Source organism: Neolamprologus brichardi, chromosome 3 (assembly GCF_056152115.1).
Source record: "Neolamprologus brichardi isolate AB-2024 chromosome 3, ASM5615211v1, whole genome shotgun sequence".
Lineage (NCBI taxonomy): Eukaryota > Metazoa > Chordata > Actinopteri > Cichliformes > Cichlidae > Neolamprologus > Neolamprologus brichardi.
This window is the reverse complement of record NC_142106.1, coordinates 44,538,813-44,559,273: the sequence shown is the minus strand read 5'-3', so window position 1 is coordinate 44,559,273 and position 20,461 is coordinate 44,538,813. Positions and strand designations below refer to the sequence as shown.

The following is a 20,461-nucleotide window of genomic DNA, read 5'->3' as shown; positions in this document are numbered from 1 at the left end:
CCTCCTGGCTGCTAGTATCTTGTTAGTATCTTGCCCAAGGATATTTGGGCAAGATACTAACCCGTCTTTGCCTACTGGTGGTGGTCAGAGGGCCCGGTGGCGCCAGTGTCTGGCAGCCTCGCCTCTGTCAGTGCGCCCCAGGGCAGCTGTGGCTACAATGTAGCTTGCCATCGCCAGCATGTGAATGTGTGTGTGAATGGGTGAATGACTGAATGTAGTGTGAAGCGCTTTGGGGTCCTTAGGGACTGAGTAAAGCGCTATACAAATGCAGGCCATTTACCATTTTACCCTGGTATAAAATGGGTATCATTTGAACACCACAGCTTATCTCAGTTTGTCCAGTCCACCTATCTTTTCATGGCTGCTTCCATCAGGATAATGTGCTACAACAAAAAGCTCAGATCATCTCAAACTAGTCCATCTCCAAATCTCAATCCAGTTGTGCACTGCTGGATATGGTGGAACAGGAGATTTGCATATAGATGTGCCGTCAGCACATCTGTAACAATTTTGTGATGCTTTTTATGTTAATATGGACCAAAATCTCTGAGGAAAGTTTCCAGCACCTTGTAGGATGCCACAGAAAATTGAGGAACATCCAAAGGCCGACATGGCTCAGAGCTAGCTGTAGCTAATAATGTCTCCACTGAGTTTTACACACCCACGGGAGCTTTTCAGCTCAGTTGTACTGTCAGGCGCTGTGATGTTGCTTCCTTTCCGTGGTCTATTAGACCACTATGGTCTACATTTTTCGACTCAGAGAAAAGTCTGACAAATAAGAAAGACACAGAAACACAATAAGGAGTACCCAAACATGGCCCAAATGCAAGTTTTATTTATTTGAATTTGAATTTATTTATTTAAAAGGGACAGTTCAGCTTAACATAGTTCAAGTGCAAGACATGAGACCGATGTACCGCACATAGGTTTATAGCTACTGCTAATTTTCAACAATTAATACTTTATTTATTCTTAATTCTCTGCAGGCAAGCAGACAAAGGCTATCCTGTGAGTCTATCTTGTGGCAGCACAGATAACATGTGGCTCCAGGTCTCGTGTGGTAGGTCCACAGCTTCTTTTGGCTTTTTTTTGGAAACTTGGAGCTGCATAGTTCAGATTGCCTGAACTCATATTCTGAAATATCAAAGAATTTAGGTGAACGCTGTGTTTGTTAAAAATATGAAAAGTTGGTGGAGTTATAATATGTCAATAATAATACCAGATATACACAACGTCATTACATATGACTGTCTGAAGAGGGAATATACATACACATTTTATATATAGAGAAAAGATGGATTTACCTCACTGCTTTGCTCTGGTTGCTGTTGTGGACCTAAAGGCCAAATATGAAATTGTAATTAGTTTATTAGCAACACAGTACTTTGCTTTGGGTTTGTTGATCAGCAGCAAGAGAAGGTGAAACTAATTATAGCCACATTTACCTGTTTGAAGTTTACTGATTTTTAAAACCAGAATAATGACGACCATAGAGAGTAAACCAGTCAGACCAGCCAGGATGATGCTCAATGGTTGGGTCGTTCTGTTGCACTCTTCTAAAAAGTGTGGTTAAGATATATTTTTATAAGATACTGAACGTACTGCACAGTGAAGATTAAAATCTTTCCACTCATCACAGAATCTCACCTTCAGTCTTAAAATCCTCTCCTTCACTGGTTTCACCACCTGTGACCATGATTGTTGTATTATTTTACAATTTGCTAGTTACTGTGTTTCCAAATGGCATGATGAGAAACACAAAAGTTGCAAAGAAAGGTTTTTAACCAAAACTCACCTTGAATTCTCAACTATACCCTAGTGGAAATAATTATATGATAGTCCAAGAAAAATCCACAGAAATACAGGCCAGCATCAGACAGATCCACTGGCTTTATTTGAAGAAAGACGGCGACATTGTTGGAAGTCATATTGAATTTTCCATTTTGAAATCCATCACAAAATAAAGCTTGTCCATTGGAGCCATACATAGAGGCAATGCAGCTCAACGTAGCTCTGCTGACCACTCTGAACCACTCTGTATGTGTTGCACTTCTGGAAATGTTGGAGCAGGTGACTTCTTCACCAGACTGGACCTCCACAGTCTGAACCAGAGACAGAGAGCCAGCCTGAAACAAACACAAGATTCATCCTAGAGAGCGCAGTACCAGAATATTGTAACAGTGAAACTGTTTTAATGAATTTGCAGTGTCCTAATAATCAAATTGAAATACTGGAAGGTTAGCTGTTGCATAATTTGGAGTAGAGAGTAGTAAGGTACCACTACTTACTTATGCCGCATTGAAACAAAGCTGTTATAAAGATGAGGCTCCTCATTGTGGGATTAAATCTGCCACTGATCGGAAAAACTAGTTCATGCATTTATTACTTCCAGGCTGGACTACTGCAATTCCTTATTATCAGGATGTCCAAAAAACTCACTGAAAAGCCTTCAGCTAATCCAAAATGCTGCAGCAAGAGTACTGACAGGGACTAGAAAGAGAGAGCATATTTCTCCTGTTTTGGCTTCCCTTCATTGGCTTCCTGTTAAATCCAGAATTGAATTCAAAATCCTGCTCCTCACATACAAGGTCTTAAATAATCAGGCCCCATCTTATCTTAATGACCTTGTAGTACCATATCACCCTATTAGAGCACTTCGCTCTCGCTCTGCAGGCCTACTTGTTGTTCCTAGAGTATTTAAAAGTAGAATGGGAGGGAGAGCCTTCAGTTTTCAGGCCCCTCTTCTGTGGAACCAGCTTCCAGTTTGGATTCGGGAGACAGACACTATCTCTACTTTTAAGATTAGGCTTAAAACTTTCCTTTTTGCTAAAGCATATAGTTAGGGCTGGACCAGGTGACCCTGAATCCTCCCTTAGTTATGCTGCAATAGACGTAGGCTGCCAGGGATTCCCATGATGCATTGAGTTTTTCCTTTCCAGTCACCTTTCTCACTCACTATGTGTTAATAGACCTCTCTGTGTTGAATCATATCTGTTATTAACCTCTGTCTCTCTTCCACAGCATGTCTTTTATCCTGTCTTCCGCCTTGAGGCGACTTTTGTTGTGATTTGGCGCTATATAAATAAAATTGAATTGAAAATTGAATTAAATTGAATAGTTTGTAACACGCAGCTCTTATAAGGGGTTTAGAGGGGCGGGGTGTTTTTCTTTAACTTGCCAATGACCGGTGTGCAATGCCTCTGCATGTAGTTTCATCTGTTATCAATAGAATACATAAAGGTTTTGTACATGGAGATTCCATGCTTTTCAGATGCAAAAAGAATATCTCCTATGAAATTATTATTATTTTAAACTATTATCATTTTCTAGTCCCTAAACATCTGGTATAACATGGAAAAGAATACCTGCAGTATTATTATGTTATATTGGGTACAGTTTTCTATGGTTTCTATTTGGAGTTTTCTTGTTGAGGCTGATATGTGTCCTGGTGAAGCTCACCAACATTTTCACATTTCTGGTGCACACTCAGGTCTTTCTTAAATTTTACATGTAAAACAAGTGTGTTCTGGTTACATACCTGTTTCAACTTAGTACATAGTTTAGCCAAGGTACATTATATAACTGTGTGTGTGTGTCTACATCTAAGGTAAAATGTGATTTTGTCTGACGGACGCAAAAGTAGGTTTACATAGTTTTCTGGGCGATACAGTCATGAAACTTTACAGGCGTGTAGCTCAGTTCAGAGAACTTCTGTACATTAACATTAGCATTTTAATTTTGCTGGTATTTTTGCCCCAGAAGTGACAACATTTAGACAGGAGTGGATAGTGCTATGTTATGAATGCTAACATTAGCAGGCTTGATTATTCAGCAGCATTTAAAAGTTACAGACAAGAATTACAAAAAGTACAATTTACATTGATACCTGCCAACTACTAAACCTGTTTAGTTCATAGTGACTCCATGACCACAGAATCACATACCTTTTTTAGTGTTTTTCACATGGTTCTTCATACAGCATTGTAGTTACACAAAGACCAAATCCTTAAAACTGTAATTTTAAGCATGTTTTCATATAAGGGTCTAACACTGAGGCAGAGACAGAGTTTGCAGTTTATATTTTCTGATAGAAAAGACTGTCTGAAGAGAGAATATTCAGACGTTAAGTGGGAATAACTGAGCTTAATAACTTTTGTGTTTCTCTCAGGGCAGCAATGACTACAGTTGTGGTTTCAACTTGTGTTATATTAGATACCAAAGGTTTAGTCCAGACTTATTGAAAGGACCGATTTTATCTGGTTATTTTGTCCCATTTATAAACGCCTGTTTAAAGTTATTTTTAGAGCAATGCATCACTTCCCTTTTTATCTATTTTTTAACTCAAGCCCAAGCTTGGAGAAGCCAAAAGGTGTGGGTTTAATCCAATTTAATACAACTGAATCCTACAAAAGTGAGAACTCACCAGATGCTTTTGAAACCTCTCAGCTTTGATGGCTTTCATTGTACTCTGTACTTACTGTAACTTCTGGTTTGTGGAATGATGATACTGTGTTTTTTCCACCTTTGTCAGGAATGGGAATGCATCTTCCACACAACAGATAGAGGTGTTAAAGCATCCACAAACCTGATACACTGGGTTACATGTCATGGTCTCTTAGACATGCTGTTAGAGGAGTGCTACTCACTACAGTTCATTTTCTTTTCTTTTGCTGAATAAAAATATTTAAGGATAGCTTTTAAACAGCATCAGGTTAAGAGTAGTGGTAATTTATTTGCTGATCACCTGAGTGATTACTAGTTGATGGACTGGGACAAAAAATCGGCCCTGGCATTTTTGGTCCTGGCAGCCCACCATGGTCACTCAAAAAAAGTTAAAAGTTTGGACACACCTTCTCATTTAATGATTTTGCTTTCATACATCGAATATATGATGCAAAATATATGTAGCAAAGATTGATAAACAACTCTAAATATGTCTTACATTTTAGATTGATGAAAGTAGCCATCCTTTGCTTTGTTGACAGCATTGCAAACCCTCGGCCTGCCCTCAGTGAGCTTCATGATGTGGTCACCTGAAAGGGTTTTCCTTTCAAAATTTTGATCAATGTCGCCTGCTCTGGCACCTGGAAGAAAATTGACTATGGTTGCTGGTGTCTCTAGCTTCACATGTCTCAGAACAGAATTGTCAAAAACCAAAGTTTGATCTCAGTCAAGTGTGTCGCCGAGTGGGGAAAAGCGTTTAGAGGCTGAGGAGTAACTAAACATCTGACACATGAAAGTGCAGGAGGTACCGGTAAAGAGGCCATGCTGCTAGCGAGTCGGCTATGAGCTAAGCTAAGCTAGCAAAACCCTAAAGACACAGTGGGTGAATACTGTAGCTATACATTTACGAGTGAAGCGAGTGTGATACAGGTGAAGCACGTGAAGATTACACTGCTACGCAGATAAGCTACCCAGCACATCACCGTTTGATGGAAAAGGCAGGAAGTGATGCTCTACCACAGAAAGAGTGAACACCAAGTGACAGCGCCTCAACCTAGATATTTATAAACACAGAAAGGTTTCTGAAAGTCAAAATTATTGGATTTATGAAGCTGAATTTAATAAATTGTCCATAAATTAGTATTTATTTTCCGATTTGGATGTACGCATTTGTAAAATAGTTTTACGTGTAACCAAATTGCTGTGTATTTGTGGGTGGACTCAAGCATGTGCTTGGGAGTCTTCAGAAGTTGCACACAAATAATTGTACACATTCTTAAAGCTTAGTTTACACTTATGGATCATATGTTGCACATTTGCAACCCTTTTGAGACATATTTCTCTCAATACAGCAGCAGCATACTGTCACTGTGAGGCCAGGTTACTAGCTATAGCTGGTACTACTGGCAGCACTGACAGCTAACATGCAGGTTAATTTTGTACATTTTGCTGAATCTATTTTTAGTTTAGTTTCTTTTTATTGTTTTCAGTCAGCTTTTGACCTCGACCTTTTCATCACTTCTTCTAGAAGCTGCGTAAGAGGTTTGATTAGGCATTGTCCAGTGTAAGTAATGAAAAAGAAGGAATGGATTGCTGTCAGTGCTTGTACGGCCAGTACATCGGCCCAAAAGTGTGTAGGCCCACCAAGAAAATGCCCAGTAAGCCACATTACCAGTCCAGATCTGGTGATGCCCTGACTTTAAATCTATTTTCACAGTGCTTTTCATTTATGTTGATCTGATGTCTCAGCAACTCCTCCATGAATTTCAATGATATTTTATGACCCTGACACTTGGATTATGTGATGACACTAATCATTGATAAAGAACATTACTGAGAACACTGAGATATTTTTTAAATTAAAAACGTGTTCATAAATTGGCCAAAATATGTTCTGTATTTAATCTCTAACCATAGGCATTATGATTGTATAAAATTGAAGCAACTCGTGTAATAAAATGTTGAGTGACGTTGTTATTATTGCCCAGTAAGTTTGTTTGACAGCCTAAGGAATTTAAAAGACATTGAAGATAAAGTTAAGACATGTAAACACAGAAAGCTAGTTTGAATCGATCGATCATTATTCTGTTGCTTTTATATCGTCCACAAGCTCTGATTTTAGAGCCTTTGTGGTTTTCACCTCAGCTCTGCTCACACCACACTGTGCTTTTCTTATTATCTGTCTCCTCCAGACCATTAGACTCTGAGAAAATTGCATTAATCAGTTATTTCTGAATCTTCTTTATCATGTCTACGTTTTTCTTCTCAGATAACATGTGAATAAATAAGAAAAACAAATTGGCACGAAGCAGAGATTTAGAAGAAAAAACAACCTTGAATGCAAATTTTATTCATAATTTTTTTTTTTTCCAAGATTCATGTCACCCACAACACACACACACAGAAATATATCAGCAGGTTATATTAATAAGAACTAATTCTTCTTCCTAAGTGTATCGTGTGGCAGCATACACAACGTTAGGCTCCGGCTCTCTCTGTGTCGCTGGCCTGCGGCTTCTTTTAGCTTTTGTCTGGAAACTCAGAGCTGCGTAGTTCAGGTCATCTGAGTTCATGTTCTGAAAATTAAAATACTTTTTTACACAGACAAACACAATCAACACAATCTGAAAGGTTTGTGGATTTGTGAGTCACATGACATAAGATTTCAGTAAGATTTTATTAGTTGAATTAAACAAGAATCAATAATGATTCTAACGTCTTAGAGTGGTTGCATTAATTTTCTTTAAAACACTGTTTTGCAACTCATTTACTGGTTTCATCTGCATTTCACAAACTACACACAACTAGCTTTAATGTAAAGAACAGCAGAGCAGAAACAGACATTTTTATCCTCCTCAACAAAATAACTTCCAACCAACCAGGAACATTTATTTTGAGACATACATTAGAAGAATAATTTCTAATAATAATAATATAATATATTTATGATATATTTATAATTTTTTACACTAACTTTTAAAGTTACAATTGGTGTTAGAAATCTAATTTCGCAGACAATGTATCATAATGGTGTATGTACTCCTTGTATTTTTGTGTATGATTTTCAAATGACTAAACTATTACTTATTTAGATGTATCATTAAGCTTTTTTTCTGCTGGGATTTTTTTTCTGTCAATACAGATTACTGCAGTTAATGAGGAGAAAAGACTGCTTTCTCGCTTGAACAACATGCGGATGCTATAGGGTGATATTAGTCATAGAATAATTACATGTTTAAATGCATCTTTTTAAATCATGACATACAGTTCACACAATATGAGTAAAAACACATTTACCTTTAGTTCCTCACCCTTAGGTTCTGTAGCTAAACAGCAAATAGAAAATTGAGATGAGTTAATTTTCACAAACATATTTTTTTATCTTCTTGTTTCAGTTTACTATAGCAGGTGAAACATTTACAGCCAAATCTACCTGTTTGTAGGTTCCTGACTTTTAGAACCAGAACAATGACCACCATAGTAAGTAAACCAGTCAGACTACCCAGCACGATGCTCATCAGGTTTATGCATCTTTCAGGCTCTTCTACAAACATAATTGGAGTGGAATATTTCAGTCTGGGTGAAGTCCCAGCTCAACAACAATCAAAATGCTTACAGACGCTGAGAGAAATAATCTTACTTTCAGCCTTAAATTCTTCATCATTCGTTTCACCACCTGTAAAGAAACATGGGTATTATAATACTTTGTGACTTCCAGTTCTCATTGAAAGTCTCATCATGTTGTTCTGCTACTAAGGAAAGCTTACCTTCAAATCTTAACTCTACTGCATTGGAAATAATAATATGCACATTCACGTAAAATCCACAGAAATACAGCCCAACATCAGATAAACCCACTTCTGTGATTTTAAGAAAGACAGAAGTGACATTCGAACTCATATTGAATTTTCCATTTTGAAATCCATCACAGAAAGAAGCTTGGCCATGAGACCCAAACATGGAGGAGATGCAGCTCGTTTTAGTCGTGTTGATCACTCTGAACCACTCTGTATGGGTTTGACTTGTGGAAATGTTGGAGCACTGCAGTGTGACGTCTTCACCAGGCTGGACCGTCACAGTGTGAACCTCAGAGCCAGAGATAAAGATCCATCCTGAATCAAACAACAAAGACAAAATGAGATTCAACTCAAAGTGTACGGTACAACAGACGCTGTAACAGGGCAACAACTTTTCATTTGATTTAATTACATCACTGCTTTCTAAACTCAAATTTAAAATCTGTTGGGCTCCTCATTCCATTACTTATTTTAAGCTGGGAGTAGTGAGGTGCCAGTACTTACTGAGGCTGCAGGAAAACAAAGCTGTTATCAAGACGAAGCTCCTCATCGTGTGTTTAATCCTTCACTGCTCGGACAGTTAGTGAACCACACAGCTTTTATAAAGGGGTTTAGAGGGGCGGGGTGATTTAGTTTGTCATCTTGCCAATGAACTACAAAGGCAATGCAATGCATTTACATATCTTTTAGCACTGGCTAATATCAAGCAACATTAATGTAGTTTGTTTATTTGTTTGTTTATTTCTTATTTTGTGCTAGGATATTCACACTCCTAGGATCCAGTGTTATATCTGTTTTTGATCAAGTATCCTATTTTAGTCCCTTAAGACCTGGTGCAGCATATAAAGGAAAACAAAAATGGGGATAAATAGTGTTTTTAAAATTTAACATACTTTTCACATATGATGTTTGCATTCAGTAGACGTAAGTTAAAGCTAATTTTATATATCTTAAAGTTGTTAAATTATTTAAAGCTGTTTAACCCTGTAGTTGTTTTCCCATACTTTCTGTCAGCTTTTGCAATCAGAATTATGCAAATAACCCTGCAAAGTTGACAAACGATGCATGCAAGTCACATGACCAATTTAAGATGATATAGCAGCAAGATCCACCCTTGATAAGTCTTTGTTTTAACTTGTGTTGAAAGTGCAGAGTCAAACTACCAAGTAATAAATGCTAAGTAAAAACAAAGTTATGATAATTTACACCATACTTTTTCTCAATACTATCATAATTTGGTACAAGAAAAAACTAAAACTAAAACCAAAAGTATTTTCTAAGAAACATAACTTAGTTAATGACTTTAAAGACGTAGGGACGTTAAACCAGTAACCAGTAAATTGAGAGCTTCACTCTTGCGCTAAGCTCTCTTATCACCACAACTGACCAGTACAGCATCCGTGTCACTGCAGCCGTAGCACCTATCTATCCGTTGATTTCCCCTCTCCCCTCACTTGTGGACAAGATCCAGAGACCTCCTCCACTTGAGGCAACAGCTCATCTCTTATCCGGTGTGGGCACTCAACCCTTTTCCGGTTGAGGACCATGGCATCAGACTTGGAGATGCTGATTCTCATTCCCACCATTTCACACTCTGTGTTAGGATGCCTGGGTCGTTGACCCAGGGTTTTGAGTTTATTGTATTATTTATCATTTCTATTCTTTGGTTTCTTCGTTAGAGTTATGTCTTATGGTTTGTCTCTGTGTAATCCTTAGTTGCTATATCCCGAGTCCAGTCAGTGTCTGTCTGCCCTGGTCCCATGTCTCTGTTCCCTCTGTTGCAGTGCCTGCATGTGAGTCTGTGTCTTTAATTCAGTCTGTGTTATGTTTCCTGTTTTATTTTGAAGGTCCATGTCTGATGTTGATGTATCTGGTTTTGCTTCCCTTTGTCTCGTTAGGCCTGATTTTCCCCAGCTGTGTTACCCATTCCCTGATTGCTCCCTCTTTGTATTTAAGCCCTGTGTTTCTCTGTGTCCGTGTTGCGATCTACTCTCATCTTGCTGTGTGTTCTGGCTGTTTGCCAGTTCAGACTGTCTGCACTTTGGGTCCTCCTACTACCACTCCTGTCTGCACACAGCCCTCACACGACAAATGATTGTGACCATACTATGGACCCAGCAGACATTGAACTTCAGGAGCGACGCCGAGCAGCCTTTGCCCAGCTGGAGGAGGAACTCCGCTGGAAGCCGTGGCTCACCCCTGACGTCAGGCGCATTTTCCATGGCACTCGGCTGGCACTCGGCTGGCTCTCGGCGGTCCCCGGAGCTGCCAGAAGTCTCCACCTGTTGCTCCGCTGGCACTCAAGATGCGGCCGCTTCAGTTGGGAGTCCTCCATGTGGTTTCAGGCGCTCACGCTCCAGCCTCAGCGTCACCTTTCTGTGCACCAGAGGCTCAGTTGCTCACGCCGCCAGCTACCTCTGCCCAAAGGAAACGGCGCTCACGTCGCCGTCATATGGACACTTCTGAGCAACCTCCGGTGGTGAGTCAAAAGGACTGCACTTTCCACACTCCACCTGAGCCGTTAAACAGTAAAGACAATGAACTCACCTCAGACACTTTCGGGATTTCTTTTCTCGACGAGGATTTGGATTCGGAGGCCAGTTTTGGTTTGAATCCTCCCGCGCTAGTTCATCACAATAAGCATTCATCTGAGATTTTTAGTTCGAGGTCTGCTCGTTGGGGTGGGACCAAATTAAAACCCAAGTTTGCCGAGTCTGTTTTTTCTGAGACTGTGAACGCTGCTAAACCTAAGACTGTACAGACTGTTAAACGTGGTGGGAAAGGGTTGTCACCTATTTTTGATGGGCCGGTTTTCATTGAGCCTGCTCCTTTGCCTTCCTGTGCTCCTCCGCCCAGGGCGGCTGTAGTCCAGCCGTCTCCTGCACCTGTATCTTTTCCTCGGGTGAGGGGGGCCAGGGCCCAGTTTGTCCCTGCTCCAGTTTCCAGGCCAGCTGAGGCTCCGCTAGTTTCTGCGCCCGTACCTACCCCGCGAGCGGGAGCGGCTACTGCCCAGCAGGCCCCCGCACTTGTTTTTGTCCTCGCTGGAGGCTCAGGTGAGCACGTCCAGCAGTTTTCCTCAGGCTCGGAAAACCTAGCTCAGCTGTCTGCTCATCAACCACCTCATCCACCATTACTTCTGTCGTTACAACAGTCGATACATATTAAACTTCTCTCCATAGCTCAAACATTAGCTCACCTATCGGCTCAGTCACCTGCTCAGTTACCACCTCAGTCGTTTACTCAGCCACCTGTTCCTGCTGGAGGGTCCGAGGGGCCCGTCCAGCCCTCTGTTCCCGCTGGGGGTTCTGGAGAACCGCACCAGCCATTGTCTACCTCTGCTGGAGGGTCCGAGGGGCCCGTCCAGCCACAGCCACCTGCCCCCGCTGGAGGGTCCGAGGGGCCCGTCCAGCCACAGCCACCTGCCCCCGCTGGAGGGTCCGAGGGTCCCATCCAGCCTTCGTTGCCTGCAGCGCCACCACCTGCGGCTCCCACGCCGTCGCCTGCAGCGGCTTCCTCCTCGTCTGGTCCAGCTTCAGCTACGGCTTCAGCTTCACCTGGTTCTGCCTCACCTCGTCCTCCACGTCCTGTCCGGCCTGCTCGTCCTCCACGTCCTGTCCGGCCTGCTCGTCCTCCACGTCCTGTCTGGCCACTTTCCAGGCCAATGGCTGGACGTCATCGCCATCATCGACGCTCTCCTGAACGGTGTCGTTCTGTGCCGGCCTCCGGGCCTGCTCCACCATGGTCGCTGGCTTTGGGTCGGCCTCCGGACCTGTTTTTGGACTTTTGTGTTGTTGACCTCCGGGCCGGCCCCCTGAACTGCCTGGTTCTGGACACTTGGGCGGTCGTCCTCCAGGCCGGCCTCCTGAACCTTTTCAAGACTGTTACCTGGGCCTCTGCACCTTTCATGGGCTTTTTTTGTCTGTTTTCTTTTGGACTGTTGCTGGGCCTCAGTGCTGTTGTTTTGGGCTTTTGTTCCCTGTATTTTGGTTTCTGGCTCCGTGTGTTTGTTTTGTTTCGGCTGCAGTGGGAGATGGAGGCCACCACCTGCTGAAACCAACAGAACCACATCATCTGTGAAAAGTAGAAACAAGATTCTGAAACTACCCAAGCAAACTCTTTCTGCCCCTTGGCTACACCTAGAAATTCTGTCCATAAAAAATATTTTAATAAGTCAGAAAGTCCTAGCAGTCCAGGAACAAGTCTACATCGCCACTGACACTGACCTCCCCCTAATCCACCTGTGGCTCTGTTGTCAACATTCTCCTTTCAAGCCACCCGAGGCTTCCTGTTTCTGATGATGGCAACTTGCCAAACCCGAAGATCAGGCCTCAGAGTCCTCAGCCTTTGAATGCTACTCTGTGGCCTGCAGACCACCTGAACTGACTTTGGGTTCTTTGGGGTTTTTTGGACTCTTGTGCTTCAGATTGTCTTTGTTCCATTTTTAATCTAACAAATGTACTTCTGGAAGAATGGTCAAAACTACCCATAAATACACACCTAAACCTTGTAAAAGCCTTCCCAGAAGGTGCAAAGAGTGGGCTGGCATCACATTAGAGTGACAGCCAGTTAAGGCTTTGTCAGGAGAGGAAGGAGGAGTAATGCTGACTCTGGCATGCTGGATTTTAATAACAAAGAAAGAATGTGAAAAAACAAAAGAAACAGTTCTTTCAGAAATAAAAAGTTTGGACCAGTTGGGTGGCATACTATACACAGTATATAGATTACCAGTCAAAAGTTGAAAAGCTGAAAGAGCAGTTCAACACACTGTTCTCCCGTAGAAGCTTGGATGTGCAGTAGAGGCTGACAATCATACACCTGGTAAGCAGAAATGCTATTACACCACCAGCAGGAAAACCAACAACAGAACAAAAACAACAACTGAGTCAAACCCGGGTCTTTTACCCCAACAGAGCAAAAAGGGCAGAGAGGTTTTCATTACTCTGTCAATTATTGCGTAAAAATGTAACTAAAAGTCTAAAAGACTGCAAATTCCTCTACTGTAAAAATTAATTTGACTGCCTGTAAAAAAGGAACTGTACAGAGTTCTTCCTCTTTTTAATAAAAATATAAGTAGAGCACAGGAAATATGTGGCACTCTGCCCTAAACATTTAGCATAAAGTATGGCAGTGAGAGAGAGACAGAGAAGAGTTATAGAATCTCTGCTTTGAGCCACTAAAACTCCTAATATTAGCTATTCCCGCCACATCAGGCAGCTTTTTGGGGATTAAATTTACTGCAACTGGAAGTTCACTGTAATATCCAGTAAATTACAAGCGACTAATGTTACTGAATGAAACTCTGATGTTATCAAAATGTCTAAACATAACAACTGGTTTAAATTAGAACTATGTCACCGTTATACTTCCTGAAGGGCTTGGAAACCTTGTGATTTTAACCTCAGTTGGGCTCAGACCACACAGTGCTGTCTCTTCCTGTTAAAATGTATTTCTACTCTCCCACAACAGAGCATTAGACTCTCCCCAAAAGAAAGCTTCACAATCGGTGTAAGACCATTGACTTCTCCTTCATCAACATACTTTAAATGTAGTGTTTTTCCTCTCCAACAAAAGTTGGGCAAATAAAAAAGACAATGACACAAAAGTAAAGATACAAACACAACTTGAATGCAAATTTTATTTGTTTTATTTTTTGCCATATCCTCCACAAAACCACACAGCACGAGTCTATCTGGTGGCAGCGTACACAACATGTGGCTCCAGCTCTCTCTGTGTTACAGGCCTCCGGTTTCTTTGGACGTTTTTCTGGAAGTTCAGAGCTGCGTAGTTCAGATCGTCTGAGCTCACATTCTGAAAACCAGAGTATTTACACAGCTGAGTTTGCTACATATATATCACGCATTTGCTGATATGTTGGTTAAACAAAAAATGATTTTACATAAAATGTGATTTTTAGAGTTTAATACTAAAACATCATACTGGAAGAACACCTGTGCTGTTCAGTGTTAAACACAATTCAACTAGATTATACAGTAAAAAAAGAGTTTAGCTTCAGTAACATAGGCCAGAAATTGAAACTAATGCGGCTATCTATCTAGGTAAAGATGTCTTTAAAAAAACATTTTCAGAGAAGAAAACAAAAATCTTCAGAAGAAGGAAACTACTGAGCAGGGATAGCTCAGTAGGTAGAGTGGTTGCCCTACAATTGGGAGGTCGGGGATTCAAATCCACTGAACGGCTACCCTGAGATACCCTTGAGCAAGGTACCATCCCTACACACTGCTCCCCAGGCGCCTGCTTAGTGGCTGCCCACTGCTTCACTGAGTGAATGGGTCAAATGCAGAGAAAAACAAGCAATTTCCCCATGGGGATCAATAAAGTATACATTATTAATTCTACAGTTACCATGACCTTAACAAACTCTTAGACACTTCTCTTTCCAACATTAATATATCCTGACATATTGGTTGTGCATTCTAAGGAAAAAGAAAACAACAGTAACAACAAAAAACAAATAAACATTTACCTTGTTGCTTTTTGGTTCTTGTTCTGCCACTAAATACCAAATACAAAAGTGTCATTAGTTCATTATTACCAGCGTACAAGAGGAGGAACAAGATTTACCTGCCAAAAAGAGGTGAAACAAATTAAAGCCATGTGTACCTTTTTGAAGTTTCCAGATTTTAAAAGCCAGAATAATGACCACTATAGTGAGTAAACCAGCCAGACTACCCAGGATGGTGCTTATCAGGTGTGTCATTCTGTCAGACTCTTCTGCAAAAAACAAATCAAAACAAAAACCCACCAGTCCACTTTAGTTGGGTTGATTGAAACATAATATTGATATTAACTATGAGCACATTGAAAAGCAAAATTTTAGAAGCCATAAAATAATTTTACTTTCAGTCTTAAAATCCTCTCCGTCATTGGTTTTACCGCCTGTAAAGAAACATGGCTATTATAATATTTTGTGATTTCCTTTTTGTCTGTGAGCTGATTTTGGATTACGTATGAACATAAAACTAACCTGGAAGACTAAAGTCCTCCTTACAAGCTTACCTTGAATTCTTAACTCGACCGCATTGGAAATGACCGTATGCTTATTCACGTAAAATCCACAGAAATACAGCCCGACATCAGATAGATCCACTTGTGTAATTTTAAGAAACACAGACGTGTTGTTGGAACTCATATTGAATTTTCCATTTCGAAATCCATCACAGAAAGAAGCTTTGCCTTGAGATCCATACATAGCAGCAATACAGCTGGGCTTAGTTCTGTTGATAACCTTGAACCAGTCTGTCTGTGTTGGATGACTCGAAATGTTGGAGCACTTCAACGTGACTTCTTCATCAAGTTGGACCTCCACAGTCTGAAACTCAAAACTTAAAACAGAGATCCAGCCTGTAATGACAGAACATAATGTTTATGTCTGAGCCTACAGTGTTACAGGACAACAACATCCATTATATCTGTTTAATGACTTTACTTATTCCATTATTTGAGAGTACTGAGGTGCCAGTACTTACTGAGGCTGGAGAGAAATAAAGCTGTGCTCAAGACGAAGCTCCTCATCATGCGTTTAATCCTGTAACTGCATGGATAGTTTGTATCACACAGCTCTTATATGGGGGTTAAGAGGGGCGGGGAGTCTTTTGTTTGTGTGTGTGTGTGTGTTGGTTTTATATTTTGTGTTTCATCTTGCCAGTGCCGCCCTATACAATGCAATAGCTTTGCATGTTTTAGCTTAAGCGAATATCCATTAACATAAAATTTCCACTTTATCATTTTACATTATGTCTGCTTGAGATAAGATTTTCAGAAAATTTTACAAATACTTAAAAATCCAGTCTGCAGCTTCTGCAATTAGAAGTATTTATGCGTTTCTAGTCCTTATAGGTCTAAAAGGAAGCAAGAAGGGGGTGCATTGGTTTCATGCTTGGTGCATTTATTAAGGATCCCATTTATCATGCATTATAATGTATTATAATCCAAACTTCAACTCTAAATTGTCTTAGAGTTTTATTGTTAGTAGTGGTCTTTGATCTAGTGACACAGGACATTTTCACATTTCTCTTTTACATGCCGCTCCTTTCATCTGACTAAATGACAAATGAGCTTATGTAATAGTGAGGAGCCATTGCCTATCAGTCCAAAATTTATACTGGACACTACAAAATGTACATAAGTATTCAAAACAGAAAATGTGAAATGTACACAAGTATTCACGACCTTTCCTCAATATTTGAAGCGCTTTTGGCAAGCTCAAGCTGCATCAGATTGGACAGGGAGGATTGTGCACAGTGTTTAAATACATATGTCTGAATACAGACAGTGGAAAAATGTCAGTCTTAGTTTTACTGGATCTCAGTGCAGCATTTGATACAGTTGACCACAACAGGTTACTCAAACGACTGGAGAACAGGGCAGGTCTTTCAGGAACTGTACTAAACTGGTTCAAAACATACTTAGAAAACAGGAAATACTTTGTATCAATAGGTAACTTCACATCTGAGCAGACAAGTATCACATGTGGAGTTCCCCAAGGTTCCATCTTGGGACCCCTTCTGTTTAACATTTACATGCTCCCACTGGCACAGAATATAAAGAACAACAAAATAAACTATCATAGCTATGCAGATGACACACAAATATATATCACAATGTCACCAGGAGACCGAGGCCCTGTACAGGCTCTTGGTAAATGCATTGAGGAAATTAATGACTGGTTGTGCCACAATTTTCTCCAGCTAAACAAAAACAAAACTGAAGTAATAGTCTTTGGTGCCAAAGACAAACGATTACAGGTCACCAGAGAACTTCAATCTATACACCTAAAAACCACAAACCAGGCGAGAAATTTGGGTGTAGTGATGGATGCAGACCTAAACTTAGAAAAACACATTAAGACAATAATAAAATCAGCTTACTATCACCTCAAGAATATATCAAGGATAAAAGATCTGATGTCTCAACAGGACCTGGAAAAACTAGTCCATGCATTCATCTTTAGTAGGCTTGATTACTGTAACAGCATCTTTACAGGTCTACCTAAAAAATCAGTCAGACATCTACAGCTCATTCAGAACTCTGCTGCTCGAGTCCTCACTAAGACCAAAAAAGTGGACCACATCAGTCCAGCTCTGAGGTCTTTACACTGGCTGCCTGTCCGTCAGAGGATAGACTTTAAAGTTGTGATGCTGGTCTATAAAGCTCTGAATGGTTTAGGACCAAAATACATCAGTGACCTCCTGACCCAGTATGAACCTTCCAGATCCCTCAGGTCATCTGGATCCGGTTTGTTATCAGTTCCCAGAGTCAGAACCAGACACGGAGAAGCTGCATTCAGCTTTTATGCTACATATATCTGGAACAAACTCCCATAAAGCCTCAGATCAGCTGAAACACTCAGTTTATTTAAATCCAGGTTGGAGACTCACCAGTTCTCAGCTGCATTTGAATAACACACCAAGTCCACACTTTTAAGCTTAAATTCAGTAGTTTAAACTTACATTTTAACTACTGATTTTATCTACTGTTCTGATTTTATCTACTGTTTGTTGGTTTTTTTTTTTTAAGTGGTCCAGAAGCCACTGCTTTCTTGTCTTGGATTTCTGCTTAGGTTTTTTGGTCTGTTGGAAGATGAGCCTTTGCTCCAGTCCGAGGACCACAGTGCTCTGGAGCAAGTTAATATCAATGATGACTTTGTACACTGCTGCATTTATCTTTCCCTCGACCTTGACAAGTCTCCCATTTCCAACAATATAATGTTGCCACCACCATGCTTCATTGTAGGGATAGTATTGCTCAGCTGTGCCTGGTTTCCTCCAGATATAACCCTTAGCATTCAGGCCAAAGAATTCAATTCTTGTTTTATCAGACCAGAGAATTTTGTTTCTCAGGTTATGGGAGTCCTTCAGGTGTCTGTTGGCAAACTGTCCGTTGGCAGGCTGTCATGTGCTTTTTCCTGAGGAGTGGCTTCCATCTGGTCACTACCAAACATGCCTAATTGCTGGAGTGCTGCAGAAATAGTTGTTCTTCACCATCAGGTTCTTGGTCACCTCCCTGAGTAATAGCCTTCTAAAGCGATTCATCATGTTGGCAATATCTGATAGAATCGGTGGAAACAGGATGTAGCTAAGCATCCTTATAGCATTATTCTCAAAAAGACTTGTGGCTGTAATTGCTGTCAAAGGTCCTTCAACAAAGTATGGAGCAAAGGCTATAAATTCTTATGTATATGTTATCCTTGACCTAGCCTTGACCCAATATTGGTCATGTGAAGCATCACATAAGCCAACATGAGAAAAAAGGCAGTTACCATCACTCATGGTCAGGGGTGAAACGTCTGTGAGACCTTGCCCTACCTCATCATGTGACTTTATTAAAGTTACTGGAGGCAAGATATGAAGAAGAGGTTGAATTTGAAGGGAAGGGATCATAAGACTGCATTGTAAGTGGCTGACAGCTGGTGTTATAAGCCACCACCTCTGTTCAATGATGGGCATTCTTGAAAATATTGCTTTGCATTTTGTACAGATATGACCTTTTTACTCTAGTACTACCATGAATATGACTTTTGTGGTTCCAGTATGTCCTTAACCTGCTGTTTGAGCTCTTAGGTATAAGAATACCAGTCCTTTATTCTATGTTGTTTTGTTGTTCACACTGTGGTGGCGCGAAGGAGGATAACCAGTGAAGGTGACTAAGGCATGTTGACAACACCACCTGGGGAGGGAGCTACACCCCACGAGAGATTTCTATAGCCAATGTGGATGTTATACTAACTACCAAAGCCCACAGGCTTGTTATTAGCGAGCAGAGGTGAGGCAGATCAATTTTACAAATCAAAATTCATTAGGAAAAACTACTAAAAGCATAGAACTGTAAAATCAGAGAAATTCTTAAGGTAGCAAGGCTGAGAATGCAAGACTGTTAATTAAAGCACTTTATTAACAAACAATGATTAAAACGACAAGGCTCGCTGCCACAGTGCTACCCTAGTAAAATAGAAGCTCGATAGAATAAATAAACAAAATGGTGGAGACTGGCCACTTGAGGAGGCAACCTACAGAGAGGAGTGCCCAAGGGTGCCACCAATCTGGTTGTTAAGTCTGATGTCACTAGCCGTGTCTGGGCCTAAACTCCGCTGCAGGTCCATATATCAAAGGATCACTATGGCACTACTGAGAGTTGTAAAACTGTCTAAAGTCTCTCATCTTTAATAAAATGATCAGCGTTCTGCTCTACCAGGTGTAACAATTGAGTTTAACATCCAGGCATCCATGAAAACGGAATTTATGACATTTAACGGAGTTAGAAGTTAGCGGGAAGTTAGCTTGCTAGCTTCTATCTAAATACAATATAGCATGTCCTGACTGCGGGGTTTTGGAAACAAATTAAATCGTACAGCTCTGTTATCACTTCCAACATAAATGAAGACAGAAAACTAAACAGCAGTGACGTTTGTAGGGTTACTGAAGTTTGGCTAGCTGGTATATAATGATGTGCTACGTGACCGCTAGCGACACAGCTATGTTAGCATAATATAAACAAGCTAACTTTTTTTCCACTCGATAAAAGTTAACGTGAGTGTTCTCGGTGGTCAGTAACAAATGTAATCGCATGGCAGGATGCTGTAAAAGGACCAAACTTCAGCCAGGTGAACAACTGAGATAATCCATCCACAATACGAGGTTAGTCATTCATATACTGCTGCATGGGCTGGGCTGTAGTTACATCCTAAGGTTTTAAAAACTGAGCTTAAATAAATGATTAGCGGTAATAAAAGCCGAGGGAGGTCAACAGTGATCGCTGACTGTTTTAGGAGCTTTTTGAGATTAAATAGAAGAAAATACAAAACGTTAAACATGTTAACAACACAAAAGCCATATTAAACGCAGACTACTTTAGGCCCGGAAGTAGGATTCGTCACGTCATCACTTAACGACCGGATTACTCACCCGTGTAGTTCCACTGCAAACCTCACTGTCACTCACACTGCAATCTAAATGGTACAATCTACCTATTCCTGGTGTTTACACTCTCATGCATCGGGGCGGGGGGGAGGGGGGGTATTGCAGCTAATGTGGCTAGCCCCACAGCAAGCGGCAGTACCTCCACTAAAGCAACAAAACATAAAACATTAAACAATTCAGTAAAGAGACGAAACAAAATACACCCTAAGATACACTTCTTTATAAAAGCATGATTAAAATATATCAAACAATTCAGAGTAAAAAACAATGAAACCAGGAGTCAGT

At 40.7% G+C, this 20,461-nt stretch overlaps 2 protein-coding genes across 2 annotated transcripts; both read right to left on the bottom strand.

Moving 5' to 3' along the window:
• Positions 1-6,890: 6,890 nt before the first annotated feature.
• On the bottom strand, positions 6,891-8,790 carry LOC102792900 (uncharacterized). Its single transcript, XM_006802629.2, has 6 exons — positions 8,745-8,790; positions 8,211-8,555; positions 8,084-8,119; positions 7,877-7,987; positions 7,741-7,769; positions 6,891-7,019 (listed from the first exon to the last, which is right to left on the bottom strand). The coding sequence occupies exons 1-6, from the start codon at positions 8,788-8,790 to the stop codon at positions 6,891-6,893; spliced, it is 696 nt and encodes a 231-aa protein (XP_006802692.2).
• A 5,135-nt stretch (positions 8,791-13,925) lies between these two features.
• LOC148104353 (uncharacterized) lies at positions 13,926-15,776 on the bottom strand. Its single transcript, XM_087839404.1, has 6 exons — positions 15,728-15,776; positions 15,258-15,602; positions 15,099-15,137; positions 14,862-14,972; positions 14,725-14,753; positions 13,926-14,048 (listed from the first exon to the last, which is right to left on the bottom strand). The coding sequence occupies exons 1-6, from the start codon at positions 15,774-15,776 to the stop codon at positions 13,926-13,928; spliced, it is 696 nt and encodes a 231-aa protein (XP_087695530.1).
• Between the last annotated feature and the right edge of the window lie 4,685 nt (positions 15,777-20,461).